At 44.0% G+C, this 24747-nt stretch overlaps 1 protein-coding gene across 6 annotated transcripts in view; it reads left to right on the forward strand.

Moving 5' to 3' along the window:
• Positions 1 to 24747, forward strand: part of OSBPL5 (oxysterol binding protein like 5) — a 204592-nt gene that overhangs the window by 132035 nt on the left and 47810 nt on the right. For all 6 annotated transcript variants that reach the window (XM_080595138.1, XM_080595135.1, XM_080595134.1 and 3 more), the window contains 2 exons: positions 10572 to 10728; positions 16465 to 16538. In XM_080595138.1, coding sequence (XP_080451264.1) covers positions 10593 to 10728; positions 16465 to 16538 — 210 coding nt within the window. In that variant the 5' untranslated portion in view covers positions 10572 to 10592. The remainder of the gene's footprint in view (positions 1 to 10571; positions 10729 to 16464; positions 16539 to 24747) is intronic.

The following is a 24747-nucleotide window of genomic DNA, read 5'->3' on the forward strand; positions in this document are numbered from 1 at the left end:
GGGAAAGGTGCTGAATGAGCTGACTTGATCAAGGGGAAGACATAAAATGTGATGCTGTTTAGTTTTCTCTGTTTCACTCAGACATTAGCTGGCATGGTCTGTTGCTCCATAGCAAATGTGTCTGGGTCCAAGTGGCTGCTTGAGCCAGAATCCCAGTATGCTTTTTGAGGCGGGGGCAATTACTTACTACGTGTTTGTACAGCTCCTAGTACTTCTGGGTGCAGTAATGACTGATTGCTAACGGTTGGGCAATAGTATTTATTGCTGGCAGCTGGTAAGAGCAGCCTGTGTTTATGCCCTGTAGGGGAATTCAGTATTTGTGCACAGCCGTGGGATGTTAAAGGTTTTGTACCTTTCCGAGGCACCACAGAGTCTGTACAGGCCATCTAGCCTTCTGCCATTTTAAGTGCTTCCTTACTTCATTTCAGAGATATTTGTTTATTCCTTCCCTTGTTACCCTCCCAAACCTTTCAAATCTTTTCCATCTGGGCTTTTGTGTTTATAAACTCTTCTGTGTTCGGAGCTTGTAGGCAGCAACCATTTCGAAGCCTACTTTCGTAATGCAGACCAAATTACTGCCAGAAAGCACCATGGTTCATGTTCTCCTCCACCTCTTCCCTATAGCCTCGCAGGTCTGAGATACCTCCCTTTTACTTGCCGGACACCTGGCCCTATGCTCGCAGCTCTAAGTCAACATTGCTCCATTAAGGAGGCCACAAAACTCCCCCGATTTACACAGCCTGGGGATCTGGCGCAGCACAATTGCTATTGAAATATTTTCATTTTGTCTTGGTTTGTTTTCTCTTGAAGAGCCACAGTGCAGCAACTCTGACTCCTGTTTTGTAAGAGCTGTGCAGCTGAAGCCTATCACTTTTTTTTCTGGTATGGAAAAGATGGTCAGCCCAGAGCGTGGCTCAAGTCTGGCCTCATAAAATCTGTCTGTCACCTTTTAGTCATTCTCCTCGCTGCTTCCTTTTCGTAGCAGAGATAATGGGAGTGTTTCCTGCTAACTCCGTCTCTTCATGATGAATTGCTGTGGTCTGTGTTGGAAAGCATTGTCTGGCTGCTCTTAGCACTGCGATAAAGAAAATGCTGTGAATCGGCTGCATTGTGTTTGGCTTCCTTTCAGCCAGGGGCAATCCGGACCTGATCTTCCTTCTGTGCCTGGCCTCAGCCTGCAGTTGTTCAGGAGGCAATTTTTTTTTTTATTTTTTTGCTTGAAGCCACATTTACACTTTCAGCACGGAGCTGTTGAAGGTCAGTGTGATCCATAAAGCTGAAGGCGGGAGTCTGCAGGAGCCCCTGGTTTTCCAGATCCTCCTTTGCCCTCTCTGCCCTCCCCTGTGGCAGCACTGGAGCTGGTGTGGTTGCCCTCGTGCCGGCAGTGTGCTGCATGCTTAGCTCGTAGCCTCACCAGCTGCGAGCCCTGCAGCTCTCCAGGCAGGGCTGCTTCCCCCCCTTGTATTTCCAGTGCTTGTAGGAAGGAGTGCTTGGAGCTCAGCAGCATTGTTTTGTTTCAGCTGGGGCTTTTCTTGCTTGGATCTTTCCATTCAGGGACAAAAAAGCCGGTGTCAGTATAGGTTAGCTTTAAAGTGATGGGAAAAGTCCTCTTCCTGTGTTCCACAGCTTTCAGATTTGCTGTCTTTTGTCAAGAGCTGTATTGTCGGGTTTGCTGCCCACAAAGTGGGGAGACGGGTCCTGCTCTGGCTTACACTGGCGTCAGCAAGGAGGAATTTCGTGCCGCCACTGGTACTGTTTCAATATAAAAGTGATATGAGGGGAAGGGGACTCAGGTCTTCGGTGTCAGGTGTTTCCAAATACTTACTGTTAAAATGTATTGGATGCTTTTAAAAAGCAAGCTTACAATCACTGCGGAGCACGTTTAAGTTGCTTGGGGGCCTGCCTTTTTCACTGAAATGAAGTCAGGGACAAGATGCACGCTCTGTCGTAACTGCTTGCTTGCTGGGATTCTCCAGGGCTTTTAATTATGGCCAATATCTCACACGGAGAGTTTCTGTCTGGCTTCTGCCTGGCACACACACAACTGCATGGGTAGTGGGACAGTCGTATCGATACCGGAGCAGTCACCGGCAGAAATACTGGGTTAGTATTATTCGAGCAGGTAGGAGGAGATCAGCAAAGACAAATGCATGCTTAAATTCGTATGCCATGGGTGCGTTCATTCACCTGCTTCTCACTCTGGCTGAAGTGACAGTGCAGTTTACCCAAGCTGCTTCTTTTCTCCAGCTAAATCCCAGATAAACTGACAGAGAAGGAAGGACAGAGGTAGGCGCAGAAGGTCGTGAGCTTGAGAACTGAGTGTGGATTTTGTTGTGCATGCCGCATCGGCCTGTGCATGGTTTGAGTCCTTTGGGCTCATTTAACACAGCATAAATTCCACCCTAATGCTCTTTGTGGGTTGTCTAGTTTCCTTCCTCCCACAGAGATTTTTAATTAAAAATCTAGGACCAAAATAACTGCAGTGCTGTCTTTTAACTATTGTTGAAGGAAGAGCTTGATGCTCTTGTCTCTGGAGAAACAGTGAAGTTTATGCAAAAAATACACAGTGTATTAATTTCCTTTAGAATTCGAGGGAGAGCGGCTGCACCAGAGGAAGTATAGGTGGATGCTAAATTTAAACCACTGTACAGCAGATCTCGGTATGCCACAGCACCCAGAAGCCTGAAAAGCTAAACAGGGGCATATAAGGATCTTTTCAAAAATAGATGCACTTCCTTAAAATTTCTTTGGTCTTGTTTATTCATCCCTCCTTGTGAAGGCCCCAGAGGTTTACAGAGCCCATTTGAATCTGACAGGGGAAACAACAAAGTGGAGAAGTGGAAAATTCAGCGACTGGAGCACCATGTCGTGGGATGCAGTCATTTCTTCGTCACTTAGCTGTTCTTCAGCCATTTATAAGCCAGCTCGGTTATAATTTAGTGGGCTTGTGGTCGGAGCCATTGGGCGGAAGTATGGCTTGTGTTTGCACAGGATGTCAAGGTAGAAGTATACTTACAGTCTTAAATCCTTGTCGTCCACTTCATTCTTTGTGAGCATGTGTTTGATATGGTGGATGCTAATTATAACAAATAATCTCAGTCTGATTCTGGGAAATCTTTGTGAAACTGGACAGCACTTGTTTTCTCTCTTGTAAGTTGGCTTGCAAAAATCCACTACATGTGCCCTACTGCCATGCTGAAGTTTCTGAGCCTGAGTCTGCAAATGGCTCAGCAGGACTTGAGATATAAGTCTGATTTTCTTCTGCTGTGCTACAAGGGAGCAGTATTTCACAAACAAGGGAGTACTGTCAGGAGGACACTATCAAGCATGAAAGCAGGTCTTAAAATTAGCTTGGTATTTCCTAGTAATTGTATGGTGGGAGTGTAGCCCCAAGGCACGGTCTTTTCTAGATTTAATTATATAAAGGCAGAGGTGGATATCATAGAAAGCCATCAGTGAGGCTTCCAGTAGACCGTTTTTTTTTTAAATGTCATTAAAGCTTGAAGTAGAATCCTTCCATTAAAAGAGAATATGATCCCATTATGTGATTTAGATAGCAACGTGAGCCTGTAATGATGCTTCTTATTATGCTCTTTTTAAAGAAAAATATCAAGACAAGAATTGACCTTGAAGATGTGGCCCGCCTGCAAATGACATAACTGCACACCTATCCAAAGCGGTGTGTTCTTGTCATGGCTTTAAATCTCCAAGAGCTTTAGCTCAAGCAACTAAATGAATTTCTCATTTACGTTGCCGTGTACCTGGTCCTGTATTTCCGTCATGGCACTGGGCCTGTCCCACACCCTGTCTGCCCTGGTACGGGGCCAGTCACAGTGACTCCAGCAGAACGCCCTGGGAATCCTTGTCATCCATATGAAACTTCAGTTTAAAGAAGTACACAAATGTTTCTAGATAACACAGAAATTTAGAGGCTGAGATCTGGCTCCTGGGCTTGTTTCAAAGCGGATCCTTAGTGGATGGAACTGCTTGGCTAGTGCATATTACAAAAAGTATGCCTGAAGGTGTGTGAGGGCACACTTTTTCCTTCATGTTGTGGATACACATGGTTGTACCTTTTGGTTTGTCGAGGAGTGTTTGCTAATCTGCATTCTGACTTCTTTCTTCCCTGCTTAAAAGAATGCTATCTACCAATATCAGTAATAAATAATAGTAAACTTTAAATAAAAATTCAGTGAGTTGGATTGAGATGGATAAGTGTTCAGGTGCTTGATGGATGCTTAACAGTCGTGATTTACCTTTTGCTCATCTTCAGTTGAATATATTAGAACATGGTATTAAAGTACTGAAGACGATTCAGTGAAAGCACCTTACCTTCCTGCAGAGATTGATGGAAATACCTTTGCATGAGCTTTATTCAGTAGGAATGCCATCAGAAATCAGGGCCTAAAGGAGATTGTGCAAAGTATGATTTACTGAACATAACGTGATGGACTAAGACAAAGGTCTGCAAGAAAGCTGTTCACTGCTGTCTCTCTGAATGCCGGGGGCTTTCTTATCTTTCTGGTGGTATGTGTAAAACCTGGAATTCTGCCTGCAGTTGCTGGGGAAATAATTAATGCTGAGGTACTAGTCATAATTACAGCAAGAGAGGTATGATCTATGCAGTTAGCAAGGGGGAAGACCAGTGGAATTGCTAAGCCAGAAGAGGCCCGTCAGTGCTAGTGGAAAATGTAATATGCTGTGTTAAATTAATAGCCTTCTGCATAACAATCAATTTACAGCTTAAAGGTCAGCGGAGGTGGATATAAAAATCATTGAGCATTCATTTCAAAGACCCACTTATTGATATTCTTACTCTAAAGTAAACTCTAGCATAATGTTTACAAAGTAAATGGCAAGTATTTGACGGCAAAACACATGAGGACTGTATTTATTGCAATGCACAAACCCCATATCCAAGCTGTAAGATCGCAGACTCCTCTCCCAAACACACCACGGCTTTAGCGATGTACCGATGTTTGCACACAGATGTTTATCCAAACCAGAGGTGATTCTGAAGATGAGGTTTTCCAACATGCCAAATGAAAATGTTTTGCACTTTTTGACTCTGCCTTCCTCTGTCTTTGTCCCAAGTTGGGAATCCCCAGGAAGAATGATCTAGGATGTTTTTTTCCCCAGTGTGGGCATGCAATTCCTATAGCTGTGCTGCTTGGGGCTGTTGTACATAAAGCTCACCGCGGAGAGAGATTAGTTGTGAGACAGTTAAACATATATGCACCCCTGGTGTGCCTCGAGCTCCAAACATTTTAACTAGTGTATACAAAGAAAACATTAATCAAGGCATCTTACGAAGAATTAAGGGAGAAGACTGTTTTGTCTCCTGATTACTACATTACTGTCCCTGACCAGTGCAGGAAAAGGTGAGCAGAGAAGCAGAGGGTGGTTAGAAAAATATTGTTTTTCTGTTATGGGAGAGAGCAAGAGCAGATAGATAGCTGAGGGTGGCTCTGGTAGGCATCGTCCATAAAAACAGCACGAGAGAGGCAGCTTTAAGCACATGAGCCCCGAGTTAGGTTGTAGGGATGAATGAGCCGCACTCCTGAGCCTGCTGAAGCAGCTGAGAAAAATCCCTCATGTTTCATGTAATCATAATGAAGCAGTCTCTAGATCTGGCTTTCCATAACTTGGTTCTGTTGTTGCAGACAGATGTCTTCAGCAACCCGTGTTATTTTTTTTCCCCTCTCTGGACCGATGGTCAGGCTGAGCAGGATGGCACCCAGCAGAGGGTTTGAAGTCCTACAGCAGCAGCACTTCCCTGTATCTGAGCATAAGAAAGATGAAAAGAGTGGGGCTGGCTTGGGACTTGGCAGATCAGGACATGGTCTGGGAGAAACATACCAAAGAACACCGCTGCTGAGGAGCGGTCCCCTTGGCAGCACAGCAGAGAAATAGCTGGCCCTGATAATTCTGGGGAGTGGCTGACACTTCGTGTGCTCGGCTTCCAGCTAACAGCACGACAGACTGAAACCTTCCTTGTGCACTGTAATATCTGCGCTCTGCCTGTTCCCTAACCAAAAACCATAGATAACGTAGAGAAAAGATTGTCTGCTCAGGCACAGTTCACTCTGTCAGGTTTTATTTAACTGTAAGTAGGGGGTCGGTTGTCCAATTACCTATCTTATAAATAGGTATTTTAGGAATAGCTTCCCAAAACAGATTTCACAGACTTTCTGGATTGATCAGGAGTTCTTCAGCTGTTGTGAATCATCAGTGCACCACTGAACTAATAATTTACCCCTGCTCCCTGCTGAAGATCTGAGCTGCCATTTTCCCCCGTGAATAGTTGGGACTGTAAAAGCCAGAATGTATCTGCTAACAATTCGCCTTTTCATTCATGAAAATTTTACCTCCTCAGGGTTAATTGAGTCAGGAAATGTCAGTATCTTTAGATTTAATTTTCCTTATTGATGCAGATCCTAGAGTGAAGGGCTGCTGTGAATACAAAATGTGGTTTAATTTGATTTCGCGGAAATATTTAGTGACCAGAGAAAGAGAAGGTTGTTTAAAACAAGTCTTGAATAAATTAAGAATCCCCCTAACTAGCACAGCCTTCTTGACTGTACCAACCCCCTAATTAACTATTTATAGAGCATATTTCCAATCTATTTTAAAATGCTGAACATCAGAGTAAGCAAACCAACCTACCCACCGGTTTGCAGAGGGTAGGGGCAGGATAATGTCTGCACAGTGTTTAGCCGTTCAGTAATTATATATCAGCAACTTAGAAAATGTAAAGATGGAGCCAGGAAAATTCTGTCCCCCAAAGCCTTTGCCACTGTCTTCCCAGCAAGCACAGGAGGCTCAAAATGCAGAGCAGCCACGTGAAAGGCATCTCTTACCCAACGTGTAATGTCTGTCTCTGCGTTACTCACAGCCTTCACCCCAGACAGGTCTGTCAGAAGCAGAGAGCTCTGGCAGTTCCCACTCACTTCGGTGGCAGCCATGAGGTTTGCTGGTAAAACAAGGATTATTCTTGCCACATTGCTCTTCTCTGGGCTATTGCTGACGCTGCTTGCGAGCAAAAGTCCCACCAGGCAATTGCACTCTGTTAGGTTCATCTCTTTCACTTTCCTGTGCTTCACGGTATCAGGCTTTTCATCTGCTCTATTTTTTGGTTTTAAAAGATAAAGTAGTCTCAAAGACAGGATTAGCAAGAAGTTTATTTCTTGCTACTGAATTATTTATTCCTGTTTACGCTCCAGTGAACAGTTCACATTTAACAGCACATTACTGCCTTAAAAGCTGTCAACACTAAAGGGGCAATCCTGAAAACCACTGTGTTTAGTGACTCTCTCAATTCTCTCTGTATTCCCTTTCCTGCGTTTTTACGATCAGGACCACAGAACCGACAGCCAGAAATGACCTGAGCTGCAAACTTCAGGGCTTTTTAATCTAGCAGGACTAACAACAAAATAAATTCTTGCAAGAGCTAAGGTGAAGATTTTTTCCCAAGGAGGTTAGTTTTCTAAGAGAGCTCATGGATTCTGTATCAGCTGGACCATTCAGATCAAGACAAGGTATCTCTCTTCGACTGTTCTCTGTCTCATCTGCTAGACTTGGAGGGAATACAGGAGCAGTGGGAGAAATTTGTCACTTTATGTTACTTAACAGCATGTTTGGGCCTTCAGCAATTCTTGCCCACTTTTCATTTTTGCCTTCTCCATCTTCCCAGAGTCCCTCCAGAGCTGGGTTCCCTGAAGCATCCGTCATATCCTGAAGCAACCTCCAAAATACTTCTTTACAGGTGGATTTGCCTTTCCGAACAAGGGTTGTCCTCAAATCAGCCATGTGAGATTGAGGCCCAAAGCACTCAGGTCTAGGAGCGTCTCTTTGGCTGTTGCTTGTTTCCTAGCAGATGCTTTGTGACCAATGAATTTCTGTATGTATGAGTGTTTTGTAGATAAGAGTGCATAAGTGGCAGAGTCAGTACTTCTGGTACCTACAACAGCAGGTTGCTGATAGTCATGTAACTTTTAAGAAGTTAATGTTTCTGAGTTTTCTAATGTCTGTAGGCTTTCCTTGACTTTTGCTGATGGTACAAAAGGCGTTGGAAGGTGGAAAAGGACAAAACAGGATAGGTAGGGATGCAGGCACACACAGACCTATCTTCTGGAAACCAAGCCAAATACTTTGAGTGTGTTATCAAGTCTTAATAATGTGAAGTGTGTTTTTTACCATCAAGGAAAGAAGCATCTGGTGTATGAAAACCCCTGAAATATGTGTAATTGAGCTGGAGCAATGCAATGTTAGATGATCCTTGAAAAGCAGGTTGGTGACACAAAAGCAGTTGAAAGGACTTATATTTGTGTATGTCCAGCCTGATAAACCGCCTGCTTGTGCTCAGGTGTCAAGAGCTGTGCCACCAACGTTGGTATGAGCGGTTCTCTGCTACTGTGGCTTGTGTCTGTGTAGAGATGAAGGTGGCTGGTGGGGCCCTTGTGTTGCCGTGTCGGGAAGTCCCTACCGTGCCAGCGGCGTGTGAGGGTGGGATGGACAGATGGTTTGTGCCTGTGACTGGTTCCCCAGTGGGGATGGACTGGGGATTCCTACCTGGCTGCATGATGGGCACAGCCGAGCTGGATCGCTGCTCTTTGGGGAGAGTGTCCCACGGACCTGCTTTTCCTCTGAGCCGCTTATGAGCAGTTCCAGAGCAGAGAGCTGAGATGGCCTTGCTGGGAACAAGGGCAGAAAATAGCTCAGTGTTAGCATTCCAAACCCAGCTATTTAGACCTGCATTATTTTTAAATATTTTGCTTTGAGACACGTAACTAGCTGTATTTTCCTCTTCTCTCTTTTTGTGTTTTAGGTTAGCTTTAATTTTGCTGCCCCACAACCCTGCACTCTGCAGTCAAGAATATCTATGCAAAAAAAAAGAGGTTATTTAAGGTGCCAAATGTTAGGCAGCTAAGTTATTCACATTGCACTGGACCTTAATTCGCCTGCTGCAGATGATTCAGATCCAGTGGGGGACACATATCCCCTACAAATTGCACCCACATGTCCTGTTTTGGGGCTAGGTCTGGCTGGTAGCCATTCACCCCTTTTTGGATATTACAGACATCACCGTCTGATGGTTCACCCATGGTCAGCAACGGGGTCCAGGCTGGTCTGTATCAAATCAAGGTCTTGGGCACTGAGGCTGTCTCCTGTGGGAAGGAAGGAACAGACTCTCACCTTGTAAATCACAGCTAGTTTATAAAGTCAGCGCAACCTGCTGTGTAAATAAATGAAGCTGCAAAAAAAAAGACGAAATGTTCTTACGGGGACTGCCTTCTCCTGGGGTTAGCAGAGCAGTCAGAGGGACAGTGCTCTGATGAAACACAGGAGGGGAGTTTCTCACACTGGGACACATTTATGGCATCACCCCGTGTGCTGCGTCAGCCATGCAGGCAGAGCCCCAGCTCCAAGAGCCCACTGAGGCTTCCCCATTAAACTTGGTCATTTGAGCGAGAGCAAAAGTTCTGTGGGCAGGAAGAGCAGGGCAGGATGTCCCAGCCTAAAGGATATGGGAAAGCTTGGAGACTTTTTTCAGGAAATGCGTCCCATCCCAAAGGGTTTTCCTTTGCACAGTGACCATGCCCCGGGGAAGCAGCAGACCTCATGTCCTGCGATGCCAGCCCGAAGGCTGGCTTAACACTTCTTCTTGCTAGCAAGAGCCCTGCCGATCAGAGCTGCACACGGGGAGAGAATAGCGCTTGTAACTCAGGAAGGCGACAGTCATAATATCTGTTTGTAAGGGGTAAGAAAGAGCTGCTTGTTGGATGTGTATAAAAGAAACCTTTAATTCCAGTCAGGATGGTCTAACGCATCAGCCAAGTGGTGGTAAAGAGCACAGTACCACCCGGCTCCTGTGCAGGCATGCAGGGAGGCTTTCAGGGACACAGATGCTGTTCTTTACCCTTGCAGAGCAACAAGGCTTATCATATTGATCAAACTGCCAGGCTGATCTATCATTTTAAAGAAAACTGAAAATATTTATATGTGCTCTAATAGAAAATAAGGGCAGGAGTGACACTAGCTTTTCTGTCCCGCTTTCCTGCAAATCTCCGCTTGCTGCTCTCTGCAGCCAACACAGCTGGTCATCCTCCACACCGCTTATTTTAAATGCTGATTTTTGCAGGCTTGGTGCAACTCTGCTCACACCAATGGAGTTATTTCTATCTTAAAAACAAAAATCAAATCAAAACAAAAAACAAATCTTAAAAGCAAACAAAAAAGAGGAATTTTAGCTTCTATACATTGGATAGACCCAGTAAGTAACTGTTACTCTAGATAGATCCTTGTAGAGAGGAGGGTGTTCTACTGCCTGGATTCACCAAGGAGCAGTGTCCTGCTTCCCTGCAGTTTGCAAATGCTGAGAGTCAGCAAATCAGTAATTGTAGCCTCAAACTAATATCCTTTCCTTTTTCTTTTTTTCTTAGCCTTCTGGCAATCTATAAAAAGATCTGGCACACTTCTTAGGATTAGGCGGCTTTGAAGCAGCGGAGTCTCTGGGTGTGAAACTTTGATTTCCTGTGTCTTGAACTGTTATTTCTATCTTTCCTTTTCAGAAAACCCCCACAGCTCATGCCATGAAGGAAGAGAACTTTCTTCGTCGCAGGTTCTCCCTCTGTCCGGCCTCATCCACCCCTCAGAAGGTCGATCCTCGTAAGCTGACGCGCAATCTCTTCTTTGGAGCTGACAATGACATCTATCCACTCAGCCCAGGTGTGTTTCTGCTGTGTCAGTGCAGAATGTATCTTGTCTTGCCTTTATTGTACTGCTTTTCTAGCACTTGTGAAACTCGGTGCAGAACCTCAGGTGCCTGACTGCAAGTAGACTTTTTTAGCATGCTGCTGTGAAACGAAGAGAAACAAGTGAATGTGAGAGTGAGAGAGAAGTTGTTCTTGCAACACAGGTGTCGCTGGCTGCCAGCCAGTGCTGTGTCCGTGATGCTGCTGTCTTTCACTGCTGTGGCATTAAGTGGGAATGGAGGGCATCAGAGTTAGTGAGCATCACTGTTTGAGCACTGCGTGGCGTCGTGTTTCAGAAATGACGTAACATTTTCGGGCATTTCCACTTTGAGGCACTTGATGTGTTTCACACTAAACATTGAACTCCTTTAAGCTGTCGCCTGGGCCCCTTTGCAAATGTTTAACGGCAGGTTTCCCTGTTTAGATTTAGAGCCCAAGATAAATATTACAAGAGAAGACTTTTTGTAGTTAATGTTCTGTAAATATATACAAGCGCTGCAAGCGCCAGGAATATTGACAGGCTGCAGTGAATGGCAGGCTTGCTTTAAGCATTCTCTTTACGTGTCTTGTGCTTTCAATTTGTTAGACAGCACCCTTTTTGAAGGAAATAGGGCTCATTTTGTTGTTTCAGAATTTGTTGCTCACAATAACATTCAAGTCTTTCCTTGATTGCAGTCTGCAAACAATGCTTCCGTTCCAGTCTGTAAACAAGTGCTTCAGGGAACAGTCACAAGTTTGCAGAGCTGTCATTCGCAGTTGCCGTGTCAGTGCTAAATAATCAAACCTCACAGCACCTTTGTGAGCTCTTAAAATACTGATATCTAGAAAAAGAACGTAGCATGTCAAAAGGTTTCAGTGTTCATATAAATGTAGCACCTGGCAGACTTGCTGGGCTTTGCAGATGGGGAGCAAAACTAGACCTGGGTTTCCTGAGCTAAGAGTCTGTAAGTGCAAAGGTTTTGAGGATTTCTGATTTTGCAGGTATTTCTATTTTGAGGTGCCTTTTTCAAGGCAACGGGGAACCAATTTTGAGCAGTGCTGACTAATCCTCGCTGTCACCGAGGTCACTGGAAGCTTCAACAATTTCTTGATAATTTAATGGAAAACAACTTGAAAGGGGACACCCAAAATCGCATACATTACATATCTGTAGGGACTTCTGAAAAGCTCACTGCCTGTAAATGCATTCCATATAAATGTGTGGTAAGTAAACCTGTTTCACTTCTGCTATCTTTGGGTGCTGAAGGACCAACAGATCTTTCAGGCTGTAGTCACTTCCCCATGCTTCAGAGAGGTGGAGATCCTTAAGTTTTACCCATGCTTCAGTTCTTACCAGCATTTTTATTGCTAAAGAAGTTACTGACTTCCTCACAGGGGTATTTCAGTGCTGTAATAATCTTTCAGAAACCAGGGAAAGTTGAGCATGGAGGAGTTTGTCACTTCCTCAGCTTCCCACATCACTTCTTTTCTCCTTGAACCTTGCTGACGTCCGGACCGGTCTTTGCTGGGTTCAGCAGGACAAGTGCCTTGAGCCACAGAGCAAACTACAGCACCAGCGTCAGGGAGGTGGCCCTCTGTAATGTAAAGGAAGATCACAGGCCAAAGAGTTTGTAAAGGAGAGAATATCCCTAGAACTTACTGCTTCAGCCAGGAGATTTCTTGCAGAGTCTGGGTTTTTGTCTAGCTTTACATATTTTTACTCCTTTCATTTCTTTCCTGGTCCTCACAGAGCTGCCTCATATATTTGTTTTGATCGCATTTCCCATAAGAAGTATCTGTCATTCTTTGCATTCAGTTGATATTTCCATGGTGGGCTCTTTTTTTGCTGCTTTTGCTGCCTTGTTTTTCCCTCTGAGACTCGCTGTGCTTCCCTCCCACCTCCTGCATGCCCTCTGAAGGATGCCGCTGTAACTATAGATAAACCACAAGTCTACATCCACAAGCTACATCCAATATTTCTATCCCTCACTTTTCTCTCTTGTTTTACATGAACTTTCAGTTCTTGACGTTTTTTTAGTGGCCCATGATTGGCTGCCTGGCCCCAGCAGACTCTCTTTTCAAGGGTGCAGGGCTGATGCCATCAGGTGGAGACTGCAGGCAGTGTGGATAGCACCTAGGATTAGCCCTGCAGCCACAAAGGTGTTCAAGTAAATAATTCCGTGAGATTGGAGTGACAGACTTTACACCTTGGACAAGCTGTGCTATGGAGATTTAATTCAGTGAAAGGACTTTTTTTGAAGGAAACACAGGGGAACGCAGAGGGCACTATCTCAAGTAACACTACTGACTTTTTGCCTCTTGATACATAAATGCTAGTGATTATGGTAACTAAAAGAAATTAGAGGAGGGCATGTTTCCTCTTTATAGAAAGTTCACGAACTAGAGACATGAATTCAGGTTCCTTGACCACATCTTTCTTTCATGCAGCAATAAGGGGGAAGAATCTTTGTCTCTCTTCTCTTTCAGAAGGTAGGACATTTATTGGCGGAGTAGCTAAAATGACTTTTAGAGAATCTTTCTTTTTGTCTAGGCTGGGAGATAACTCCATGTCTTTAAATAAAAAAAGTAGATTAGCCTATCTGCATCTGAAGAGATACACTTTAAAGAATATGGGAATTTTGCTGTGATAGATACATGGAACTAGATTTCAGTCTGGTTCACACATTGGGCCAGGCCATGTGGCTGACATTTGCTGCAGTAACATTCATGGCGTCAGGACAGGTTTTATTCACGATAGTCTTGCCACACATCAGAGCCTTTATTTCCTCTTGTAGTTATACGAATACCTTATCCGAAAGCCTGTAAAATAATAGTTCATGCTGTAAGGAGCTAATAATGAATTCTATAATAACCCAGTATTTCTACTTTGTCTCAGCATTGATCAGTCACGCTTGCTGTATCATTCTTTATAAGGAGAAAAGGCAAATGCACCCATAGGGTGGATACACAGCAGAAAGCCAAACAAAAGGAATAGTTAACTCTTCAGAAAGGAACTCTATTTTTCCTATGCATGACAGTAATGGGATAAAAGAAGGTATCGGTAATTCAGCTCTGTAACTGCAAGACTGGAGTGTTAGCATTTTTCTTTGTGATGTGGTGAAGGCTGTTTCCATAAGCACCATTGATTCCCTTCCTGAAATCCCATTAATTATTTGCCATATACTACTGGGCTACTTTGGAGGACCTTTGTTAGCATGCCATGTTAGCAGCCAGCAGTTTAAGTCGAAAGAGCCTCAGCTCTATTTCTGTTGTGGGCATTATGTTTTCTTGATCAGGGAGATAAGAGCTTCAGCTTATATAGCCAGCTGATATTTAGCTCTTTTTTTTTTTTTTGGTGGTGGTTTCCTACTTATTTTCTCGAGACGGCTGTGTCTTTTGTGCTCTGGGTCGGACTCTCTTTGGGGCTTTCTGTGCACTTAACTATGTGTGCGGGTGTTTGAGAAACTTGTACACAGTTTCAGTGAAGTTTGCTTTCCAAACAAGGGCTGACTTTCTACCTCCGCACGGCTGCATTAGGTCTGCTTGAGACAGCTGTGATAGCGCTCCTCCAAAAAACACTGCGTCTCTCCTCACAAGTGCCAGGAGGCTTAATGGGTTTGATGCAAGAAACCGGGATATGCTGCTCCATAAACAACGTCTTATGAATCCTTGTAAATGGTATGACCAAGAGGGAAGAGTTGCATGTTCACATTTTTCATAACACCCTATGAGAGGGGCGGTCCAGAACCTCAGGAGCACCTAAAATCCCGTTGTTTAGGTACAAAACCTTTTCTCTGTATTACAAATAGAAAGAGAAGTCTCTTGTGCAGGCTTTTTATACAGATCTCAGCTTGGAGGTAAACTTTCTTTAAGAAGTGAGATATAGTAAAGATTGGTTTGGATTATGTTATGTTAATAGATGCCTTTCCCTCAGAACAAGCAGCAGCTGACTCCCATTAACTTTACTCGAACTTTCAGACCATATGTTACTTTCCCATACATGAGCAGAAAAAAACTCTTCATGAGAAGCAAGTACAGTAACTGCATGGCTTTGTGAGTTTATTCCAACCTCCTCTGCCTCCATCTGGGAGAATGTAGAGAGGAAAGAGCCATCGGAGGAAGAAAAAACACGGGAGTTCAGGTCCTAATCCATGCCCAGCAATGCTTATGACTACAGTGCTTACTGTGTGTGTGGTATGGCATGGCACTGTGCCACGGGATGAGAAACGTATGAACCCCCTCCGCCTTTGGTCACTGCGTGTGAACCCTTCTAGGGACAGTTGTCCCAAAGAACCTGTTTTAATTTACAAGCTGATACCCCAAACTGATGGTTGATGCCTGCAGAAAAGGCAGAGGTTTGTCCTGCTTCTGTACCAGTAAAACCCTGTAGCGCAGTTGCGGTTCCAGTTATAAAGGGATGTGTTTGTTCTCCAGCGTTTCCCATGGTGGAAGTGCAGAACACGACTAGGAGGATATTTATTTTTCACTGAGCTTCTGTGGCAAGCTTTTCTAATGGCACTTAGCTTCTTGCACAGCTCCTCTGAAAACTCTGGGAGACATTCTGGCTTCTGGCACATCTGTGGCAACTTCTGCTTGACTTCAAGAGAATCAGGGTTTTCCCGTGCTGGTTTTGTATTTGGTGTTGTTTCCAAGACTCACCCCCAGAATGATTAAAAATGTTTTTAACAGTTGCCATGTTTGCAGTGTGCTACAAATGGATTGTATTTCACTGTCTTGGTTGCTCTTCACTGTGTCCGTTATTCTGAAGCTGTGGTTGCTAACAATTTTGAGGAGAAAACTACATTTCAATTGGATAACAAGGACTGTCTTGGCACTAAAAAGCTTGTCTCATCAGATGCTATTTTTGGCTTTTTTAATAGAAGCTTTAGGCTTTCTTTACTGTAAGAACATGATAATGGTTGGCAAAAAGAACAGAATTTATCATTACATTTTATTGCTTAGACTGGGACCAGACATGCTCATACTAGTATATAATGTGTATGATGTACTGCAAGTTTAGTGTATTTGGGTAAGGGAAAATATATATCTCTATAATGATGGGAAATGTTACAGTTTGTAAATACTACTTGTTAATTGAAAGCATTTCTTATCGTAACAGTAACTTGGTCAGAAGACATTGATATTCTGCAGTATTTTATTTTACTAATTATGTCTAAATGCTGTTCTGTCTTTTGTAACATTTTATGATCATGATTATTATTTGTCAAACAAAGCATGCTATCAAGTGCGTCTGTGTATAGTTGCCAGCTACTGACCAAGGAGGATAACATATTGAATAGCTGCCTATTAACTGAATTCCATTTATTATTTGCATTGGAGGAGGCATGGGGGGAATGTAAGGAAAAGGCAGACTGTGGTAATGTAATTAAAGACTGCATCATAATGCAGACACACAAGGGGGCTGATCAAGGACGCATAAACAACCTTATTTCTGGTGTTCTCCTGCCTTCATACACTGGATTTGCAACCATCGTAGTGGTTTACCAGAGGGTTTTCAGACGTAACTTTTAAGCAATACATGTCGCATGGTCCGAGCATGTGGATCCAGGCTATTTTAAGCTGTGTAAGATCCCTCTCTGTGAGCTTGGTGTGCCTGCTATTGCTCCTCATAGCTTCTCTTGCTTCCTGTTAGCAGTAGCCCTTCTAGGGCCATGAGTAGCCATGATTTTGCCCAAAATTTCTGTTTCTGAATCGCATTGCTTTGTTGCAGGAAAAGATGTGGAAGGAAACAGTCCATCGACGCTGAAGGACGAGACACCACAGACACCGAACTCCATTAGCAAGGTACTGTGGGACAGGGATGCAGCCTAGCCTTGCTTTCATTTCTTCTCAAGCTGTTATTAATCATACTTACAGTCTTTTTTTTAGTCATTGAGAATGCCTCTCCCTTTGTTTCTGCAGGAACCGTGTGTGCATGTTTTGAGAGAAAGAAAAGGAGCATTTTGGGATGGTGGGGATGACCTAGAGAAGCCCACTTTTTCCTCTGACTTAGTAGCACCTACTACAGCAGAACCTTGGTTATTTGGGCCTCATTTGACAGTGTAATTAGATATGAATAATTATGGTTGAAAGCTTGATGTTGTCAGCAGAGGTGTCTCCAGCTGTTCTTGACCAGCAAGGCCATCATAAAGCTTAATTGTTTGGAACAGAAAGCTGTAATATTTAATGTACTGCATGGCATCTGAAACTGCAAGTTGAAATCCTGGGTGAGAGCTCTGAGAACTGGTGTAGCAGGAGAGGAACACGCACTAACCCAGACGTCCTGAACACAGCATTTCCATCCAAGCTATTACAGAGAGGTGAAACTGGATCTAAAGACTCTGGATCTGGGTGTTCAAGACCTGGCTCTACATCTAGACTTATTGCGTGCCTGGCTTTGACTTCCTGTAGAGATGGAATTGACCTTTTAAATTAGATCTGGCTTTGAGATGCATGTGCAGGCTTTTTGGCTGCAGCTCCCTGACATGTTTCTGGAGGGTAACTAGAAATAGCAGCAAGGCCTGTTAATAAATTTTTAACTAAATTTATTCAACTATAAAGCTATAAAATGCAAATGACACCAGCTGAAATGAAAATATAACACGAAGGAAGCATCTGGAGACAAGTGATTTCTTATAATACATGGGAACAGACTCTGCATCTTCAAACATATTTGGCTGTGCTTGCTGGAGCTTGCAGGCTGTTCTGCAGGGATGTCCTGGCAGAGGTCAGCACGGGGTTCCAGTGACAAGAGGAACTTTGGGAGTGTAGAGCAAGGGCTTGTGTGCATGTCCTCTGCTTTTGCTGGGACCTGGCAAGATGCAAACCAACCTTGGTTTTGTTTTTTCTGGGGCACGTTCCTGATGGGAACCCCGCTGCTGACTTATCCTGGCAGTGGAAAAGCCAAAGGACCAAAGGATGGCGTCCAGGGCTTTGTTTGAAGGCCATATGTTTTGCACGCCTTACAAGGAGTGGTGTTAAATTCACAGGGACTTAGGAGTGTAAAGAAGGAGGACTTTTTCTTTTAATTTCTGATGTGATGTTGGTCAGCCAAGCCACAGGACAGCTCAGAGCACCAAAATGCTATTTGAATGGAAGTTTGGTTTCTGAGATGCAGGAAAAACACAAGAGTACAGTGTACTTCTGAGAGCTGTCTGGGAGAGAGCAAGGCCAAGCTGTGTTTTCCCAGCCTCAGGGCCTGCCTTGCCGTGTAGTCTCTTACAGGTACGTTTTTGAGAGGCACCCTTGGAAAATGTGGTGCCCGCCTAGATTTCCACCACGCTTTGTGTGCACCTGGGAGGCATCGGTGGGTCTCTCCTGGACAGTGGCAGCAAGAGCAGTGGTTGAGGAGCAGTGAAGGAAAGCATGCAGCACAGAACAGCTGCGTCAGAGTGGGAAGTCAAAGCAAACGGCAGGCTAACCCTGCACACCAGCTTTGCTTTAACCAACCAAAGACTTTGGCTTGGGGATAGTCAAAATTCTTCTGAAACACTAATAAACAACAACAAAAAAAGGATGGTAAGACACCAAAGCCCCAAACTTCAACTCACCTACTGACTTCCAGTGTTGCAGGCAATTACTTTGGCTACCAAATGGGTCAGAGCTAGCTTTTTCTTTCATGCCTGAATGTTCTACCAGGGTACAGGGCATTTGATTCAGAGGCTGACTTCAGTGATTTTCCACCTCACTGGACCTCTGCGGTAGCGCCTGTTCTCACTTCACGCTGCTTCGCGTTACTGTGGTGTTTGATGCCTGGTTCTTCACTTCCAGCCAAGGAGCTTTTCTTCTCTCTTGCTTCGCAGTGTCAGTGACAGCAGGGAGTCTCTATTGTGACATGTCTTGCACCTCAAAAATTTAGGCAAAGTGGAAGTTGGTTTGCTTAATATTTCACTTTCCACGTCCACCCAGCTGTAAGGCTGTAAAACAAAACCTTACTGCCAGATGCTCAGCACCGTATGTCAGGATCTGGTGTGGCATTTCAGTTTAAAAATAAATAGCAATTCCAGCTACTTCAACCAAAGGACAGAGTGTGTGCTAATTGGGTCATATTTAGATTCCCGTTAGCGGGGGGGGGGATAATTTTAGTAACTGAATTGTAGGGTGTGCAGGTTTAAATAATGGCTTCAGTAGTAAATGTACTAGGTAACAGATCCATGCCACAAATACTTAGCCTTCGTTTGCCACAGTGGATGTAACAGACCCTGTTGCAAATCAGTGTTCCTTCAGCAATGCTATTTCAATGTACTCATGGACTCTGTTCACCCAGTAAGAAGAAAGAAAGCAAAGCTGGCTGAGTGATTCAGCCCCCATAGTGGAGTTCAGGACTTTCCCAGCTCTGACCTTGTCCTTGTGTTTCCCCACGCAGATGAATGGTGTTTCTGTTTCACATCTTCATCAGTGACGTGGAAACAGTCCCATGTTTCACACATATCCACACTGTGTGATGGAGCAGGCTGCAGGTTTCCCAGGTTGGCAGACATCAAGCAGGATATCCCATGAAAACCTCTATAAACCTTTGGCTTGTGAACACACTTCATTGTACTTGAACTCTTAGATGGATTGCTGGTCTCTTCCTGAAGTGCGAGCATATCCAGATTGTTCTGTCTGTATAGACAGTAAAATGCTGGATGCTGGAACATTTGCTTTCAGTATTTGTGCACTTTTTAGTAATATGCATTTTTGGTGGCTGTTGTGGCTTTCATTCCTATTTTTATTAAAAAAAAAAATAAGGCACAGTTCAGCTATATATTGCATTTTAGAGGAGTCTCTTTCAGCTTATTTTAACGACAAAGAAAAGGTCATTTATTTCAGATTGTTGCTCATATTAGCTTCTATTTTTTAGAGCCCTTTAGTCTTGTAGTCTGTGCCCAGCGTTCATAGCGGTGTGAAAATATGGCAGGACTGCATCTAAGCCTCAGGCTCTTCTCTGGAGCTGGGCAGTGCAGTGAGCACATGCCTGATATTGGCAGGTGATGCCTTTCTCTCATGACAAGCTCTCAGTCAGCACTGTTAGCATCCCTTAAGACACCTTCTATTGCAAAATGCAGCAGTGCATTTTCCCTTTTTTTCCCTCCCTATGCTTACCTGTTCATTCTACTGTCCAGAAAGTAGCTGGCATCTCTTGATAGGCACGCAGAGCCCACAAAGTATTGAAGTTTATTTTAAGGGACTTAAAGCTGACTATCAGTAGTACCTCACTATTTTCAGTCCCACACTAATGCCACAGTGAAGTCTAAAATTACCACATCGTAGGAGTGTGGTTGTTGTATGCACAGTTTTATGATGTATAGGAGGGCAAAGCTTCAATTGCTTTGTTCATTGTGAATGTGTTTTTCCACATGCCTGAGTAGTTCAAGACTTTATTGTGTAATTTGTAATCTGAAATATAAATCTAAGTGGTTGCAATTTTTTTTTTTTTAGCTGAAAAGTGGTTTTAAACAGCTCATACCAATCACTTGAGATTTGATAGAGCAAGCTGCAAACCCCATGCTGTCTCAGGCTCATCCTTTTAGTTCATTGAAACATGCTTTTAACCTCCAAGTTAATTCCAGCTGCATTTGGGACTATCAGAAAAGACCATTCACACCTCTGACAACCTGCAAGTGTACTTTTCCCTCTGCTCTCCCAATGCCAGCAAACCAAGGAATCAGTTGTCAGAGAGATCCAGAAGCTGCAGGAATCAGCTGCGAGGGGCCCAGGAGGGAAACATCCCCTGTGTGTGCTCAGCACAGCTTTAGAGGAGAGCTTGGCCCTTCCAGATGGTGTTACACCAAACTGGACCCTTGCCGACATTTCATTGCTGTACTTTATGCTGTGGATATTGTGGATGTAATTATTTTGGAGCTAGTAGTCTCTATTGCATCTCATGCTCAGCTCCTGTGCCCAGGAATGCATTGCTTCTTCAGGTACTGTGGTCCACAAAGGGTTTTGCAGCTGGTTGCAGGTGAGCAGAGATGGAGTATCCTGGGAAAACTGCAGAGGAGAGGGGTGGGACTTTGCACTGAGAGGTTAGAAATGCGGAGCACCGCTACATTATAAAGTCCAGCTGTTTTCCATTGCTCGCCTTCTCCATCTGTTTAAACTCAGCCTAGGAACGAGAGCAGTAGCTATGGCTAGAGGAGAAAGCAAAGCTCTGCTATAGGTTTCTGCTTAGAAATACAACTCTGATGGTCGTGAAACAGCATCTTTCTCAGTCCACAACTTTCCATCACGCCTAAAATGTTCTTCAAATATTCTAAACTTGCAGAATGTTCTTCCCCTGAAAGGCACACTTAGATGATTGTATGGCCATCCCATGAGGCCTGTGACTTTTTCTTTAATTACAATGATCTGGCGCAATGGAGCAAAGCACTCCACTAAACAGTAGTGTAGCTTGATATTTTGAGTCGCTTCCATAGGTGGCTTTCAGTGATGATTTTCCCTAGATATTGCTGTCACCTCAGCTATTTGTGTGTACAGGCTTTTCAATTTAGGCTCTTCATTGTGCAATGGCAATGTTGTAAACACAGCTACTGTATCTCTGTAACATCGTTGAAATAAGAGGAATGTTTTCTGCACCCAGAAAATTTGAGGTGAAAATCATTTGATGTGCTGTAAACCAGCATATTAATTGAAGGGTAATCTTCCCTAATCCAAAGTTTGTTTATCAGTAAGAATTGTTTCACTGACTGACATGCTTTGGATGAGCTGTTAGTTACCATTTTGCAAAAGAATTGCTTATAGTAAACTGAAAAGCAAGTTGTTTAAATACAGTTGAGGTATCTGTGAATATTCACAACAACAGCAAGAAGCTCTTTGCTTCTGCTAGATCGAGCTTTCCATAGTGTTGATACTATCGTAGGAGCTTTCATTTCATTTGTTTTATTCCTTCAGTAATACAGATCTGTAGCAATTTTAAGTGGAAAAGATACTGGAGAAGTTACATGTGAGCAAGGACATGTCTCCCACGTGATGACTGTTTTTGCTTTTGTGAAACGTAACTTCTGACCCCAGCTACTTTTGTTCTGCCTTCAAATTCCCATCAGATTTTGTCTGTCTGTCTCTCACTTGGATACAAAAAAGAAAAAAGTGCAATGTGTAAGCAGTCACTGCTGTTAACATGTAGACCACAGGTTGAGAATGATGTTATTTAAATACGTCTAACTTGGAGTAATTCTGTCTGATTGTCTCTCAGTACACATTATTTTGTGTTCATCCCATGCAGCAAGGATTGTTTGTGCTAAACAAAACCATATATTCCTCTTGCTATTATCCAGGGCATGGTGGGCTGGCATCCCCCCACCAGAGTTGATGAGACTGTTCTGTGACATGGCTTGGTGCCCCCTGGAAGCGAAGGCACCAAAAGACACTGTAGCAGAAGCGTGCTGTTGTGAGGACGCTGTGTGCCTTCTTGCAGAGCCTAGCCGAAGCGTGAGGGTAGTATGATCACTGCTAACGATCAGCAGCGGATCCCAGGAGTTGCACGACTCAGATAAAAGGCAACAGAGACTTAGCAGGGATAAGAAGTGTGCCTCTGAGCGGAGTACATCTTGTCATCACCCTGCAAGGTCATCACTCACTCCTGGAAAGGACAGATCTGGTTAGAGAACTGGGAGTGGCAACACGTTACACCCTCACAAGTGCTGTGACATGCCCTGGAAAAGTTTTTGGCAGATTAACCATCTTCTAGCCTTAGGAGAAACAGCAGGTAGAAAAACACTTTCTCATTAGAATACTACAGTGTCTTTTTTCATTTTACAAAGGACACCAATTACCTACCCTCCCATTGTATAAAGTCTCTTCTCTGGTTAATGCTGTTCACGTGTTGTTGCAGAGGGGGCCACGCTAGGATTGCTTGCCCAAGCATTATCCCGTTGTCCTTGACAGAACTGCTGTGGTGACAAAAGGCTTCTTGTAGTTTCCTGCCAGGATGAGAATGGCATGTCGACAGAAGGCCATCATTATACTCTCTTGACATGTCCTAGTGCTCTTGTAAGGTCCTGCTGTGTTTTGGGGATCTTCACAGCTGATGGCCTGGATTACTGAACCTTATATATACCATGAGGTGCAATCAAAACTATTACAACAGCTTCATGCAAAAGCACGAAATCATATTATTTCAAGACACTTAGCAGGTTAAACCTGGGAAAACCAGGAGGGGCTGTGGTATGTATTCCTGTCCCATGAAAAGGCAGGAACTTTAAAAACCAAGGTGCAGTGCTTTTCACCATGCAGAACTGGAGATCACCTGCAAGCTAAGTGCTCTTTAATATCTGTGATCATGCATCCTCGTCAGCACACAAAGAAGCAAAGCTGGCGGGGGGAAGCAATCTGTTTGTCCAGTTAAAAAAGCACCCAGGGAACAGTCACATTTCTGAAAACACAAGTCCCAAGTCACGCCTATCTGAAAGCTTTGCCATGCCTCCTAGTTACATGGCTTGGTTTAGTAAGATTTTCTCTCCCTTCATAAAGCTTGGCCATTTTATAACCACCCTGGGGAGCTGCACTGTCCATCATACACCGTTCTCATCACTGTTTTGGGGACATGGCAGCACAGATATTTATTTTCCCATGCTTAGAAACTCTTACGCAAGCAGTGAGGGTCTTAAGCTACTGCTTCTTTCTCATCTGTTCTTAAGCCTGTCTTCATGTGCACCATCCCGGTGGCCGTGTTTTCACTTGATGTGTCTGGACACAGCTCAGTCACGGGGGAGGCAGTGCCCGAAGGAAATGGTGCAGCAGTTCAGGAGCCCACTGCAGCAGCCTCCAAGGCTGTTAATCCATCTGCTTTAACCAAGTGAAAGACCAGTTTGTAATGACTTCGGGTGAGTTGCACTGTATTTATTGAGCTCCTAAAGACTGCAGTGGTAGGGGGGAAGATGATCCCTTCATCCGCTGTTGTGCACTGGGGCTTTACAGCAGAGCAGCTGGTGGCTGGCAGCCCTGGGCATGAAGCTAGGAGCCAGCACCCCTGAGGAGGCAGAATCAATGTCTCTCTGTGTAAACCACCCAGGTTTGAAGTCGTGTGGTTGTTTAACTCTATTTTTAGCGTGACCCGGAGAGACTCCAAGCAGGAGGCAGGTGTGCCTGGCAGAGTCGTGACAGTGCCTCTGTCTGCCTTAGCTTCGGTTGCCCATGAGCAATGGGTTTAGGGCTCAGGTTTGCATGGTTGGTGGCGGTTGTTGGAAGCTTTTCTGATTTGATCTTCAAGGAGATTTCCTCGAGCCAAGTGAGCTTAGGTGGCATATTTTTATCCAATATCTAAGTGCTAAGATGTAATTCTCTAGACAACAAGTGACTAGCTTGTTTTTGTTCATTAAGCACAAAACATTCTTTATATCCTGATGCTTTGCAGACACCTGAACAGCATTTCCTAGAATCTCACAGACATCTGTGCTTTTTCTGCTTCTCACGCTGGCTAATGAGGGATGGTACGCAGTGTTTCTCTGTGTGTCTGATCTCTCGGGCTGGAGTGAGTGAAATTACCAATAAACAGTTGGCTCATAATTGAAACTCAAGGACAGGACATTCTTCCTGCTGACTGGGAGAAAGGAGGAGAATTCTCCTGACCAATTTCAGAGGACACACGTCTCGAATCATGAAAGCATAATCTCTTAATAATTCCAGAGGATTCTAGCTCAGAGACATTTAAGCACTTGGAAATGTTTCCTCATAAAGAAAAGCTTGTAGCGTCTCTCTCAAATGTCTACCGCTGCCCTTTGAAATGTGACAAAGACCCTGTGGGCACAGTTCTCTGCTCAGGTGTCTTGTCTGTGTAGAGGTCCTCACTGCAAATCCTGTGGTTTTACAGGGAAGTCCCATACACAGAAATGTAAAATATGCTCCAGAGACGGCATTGCAGGTAGAGAAGACTGGTTTACCTTTCAATTAAAACAAAAACGACAAATATGAAGTAGTTTGCAGGAGTCCAGAGCTGGTGTTTTCCCTGAGTGGGTTTAATGTAAAGTGGACTTGTAGACTGGACAGTCAAATCAGGTGCTTCACTGGTCTCTGTGTGCCTTCTTAGAGTTTTCAT

Source organism: Anser brachyrhynchus (genome assembly GCF_964034855.1).
Source record: "Anser brachyrhynchus genome assembly, chromosome: 5".
In the NCBI taxonomy this organism is placed as follows: Eukaryota; Metazoa; Chordata; class Aves; order Anseriformes; family Anatidae; genus Anser; species Anser brachyrhynchus.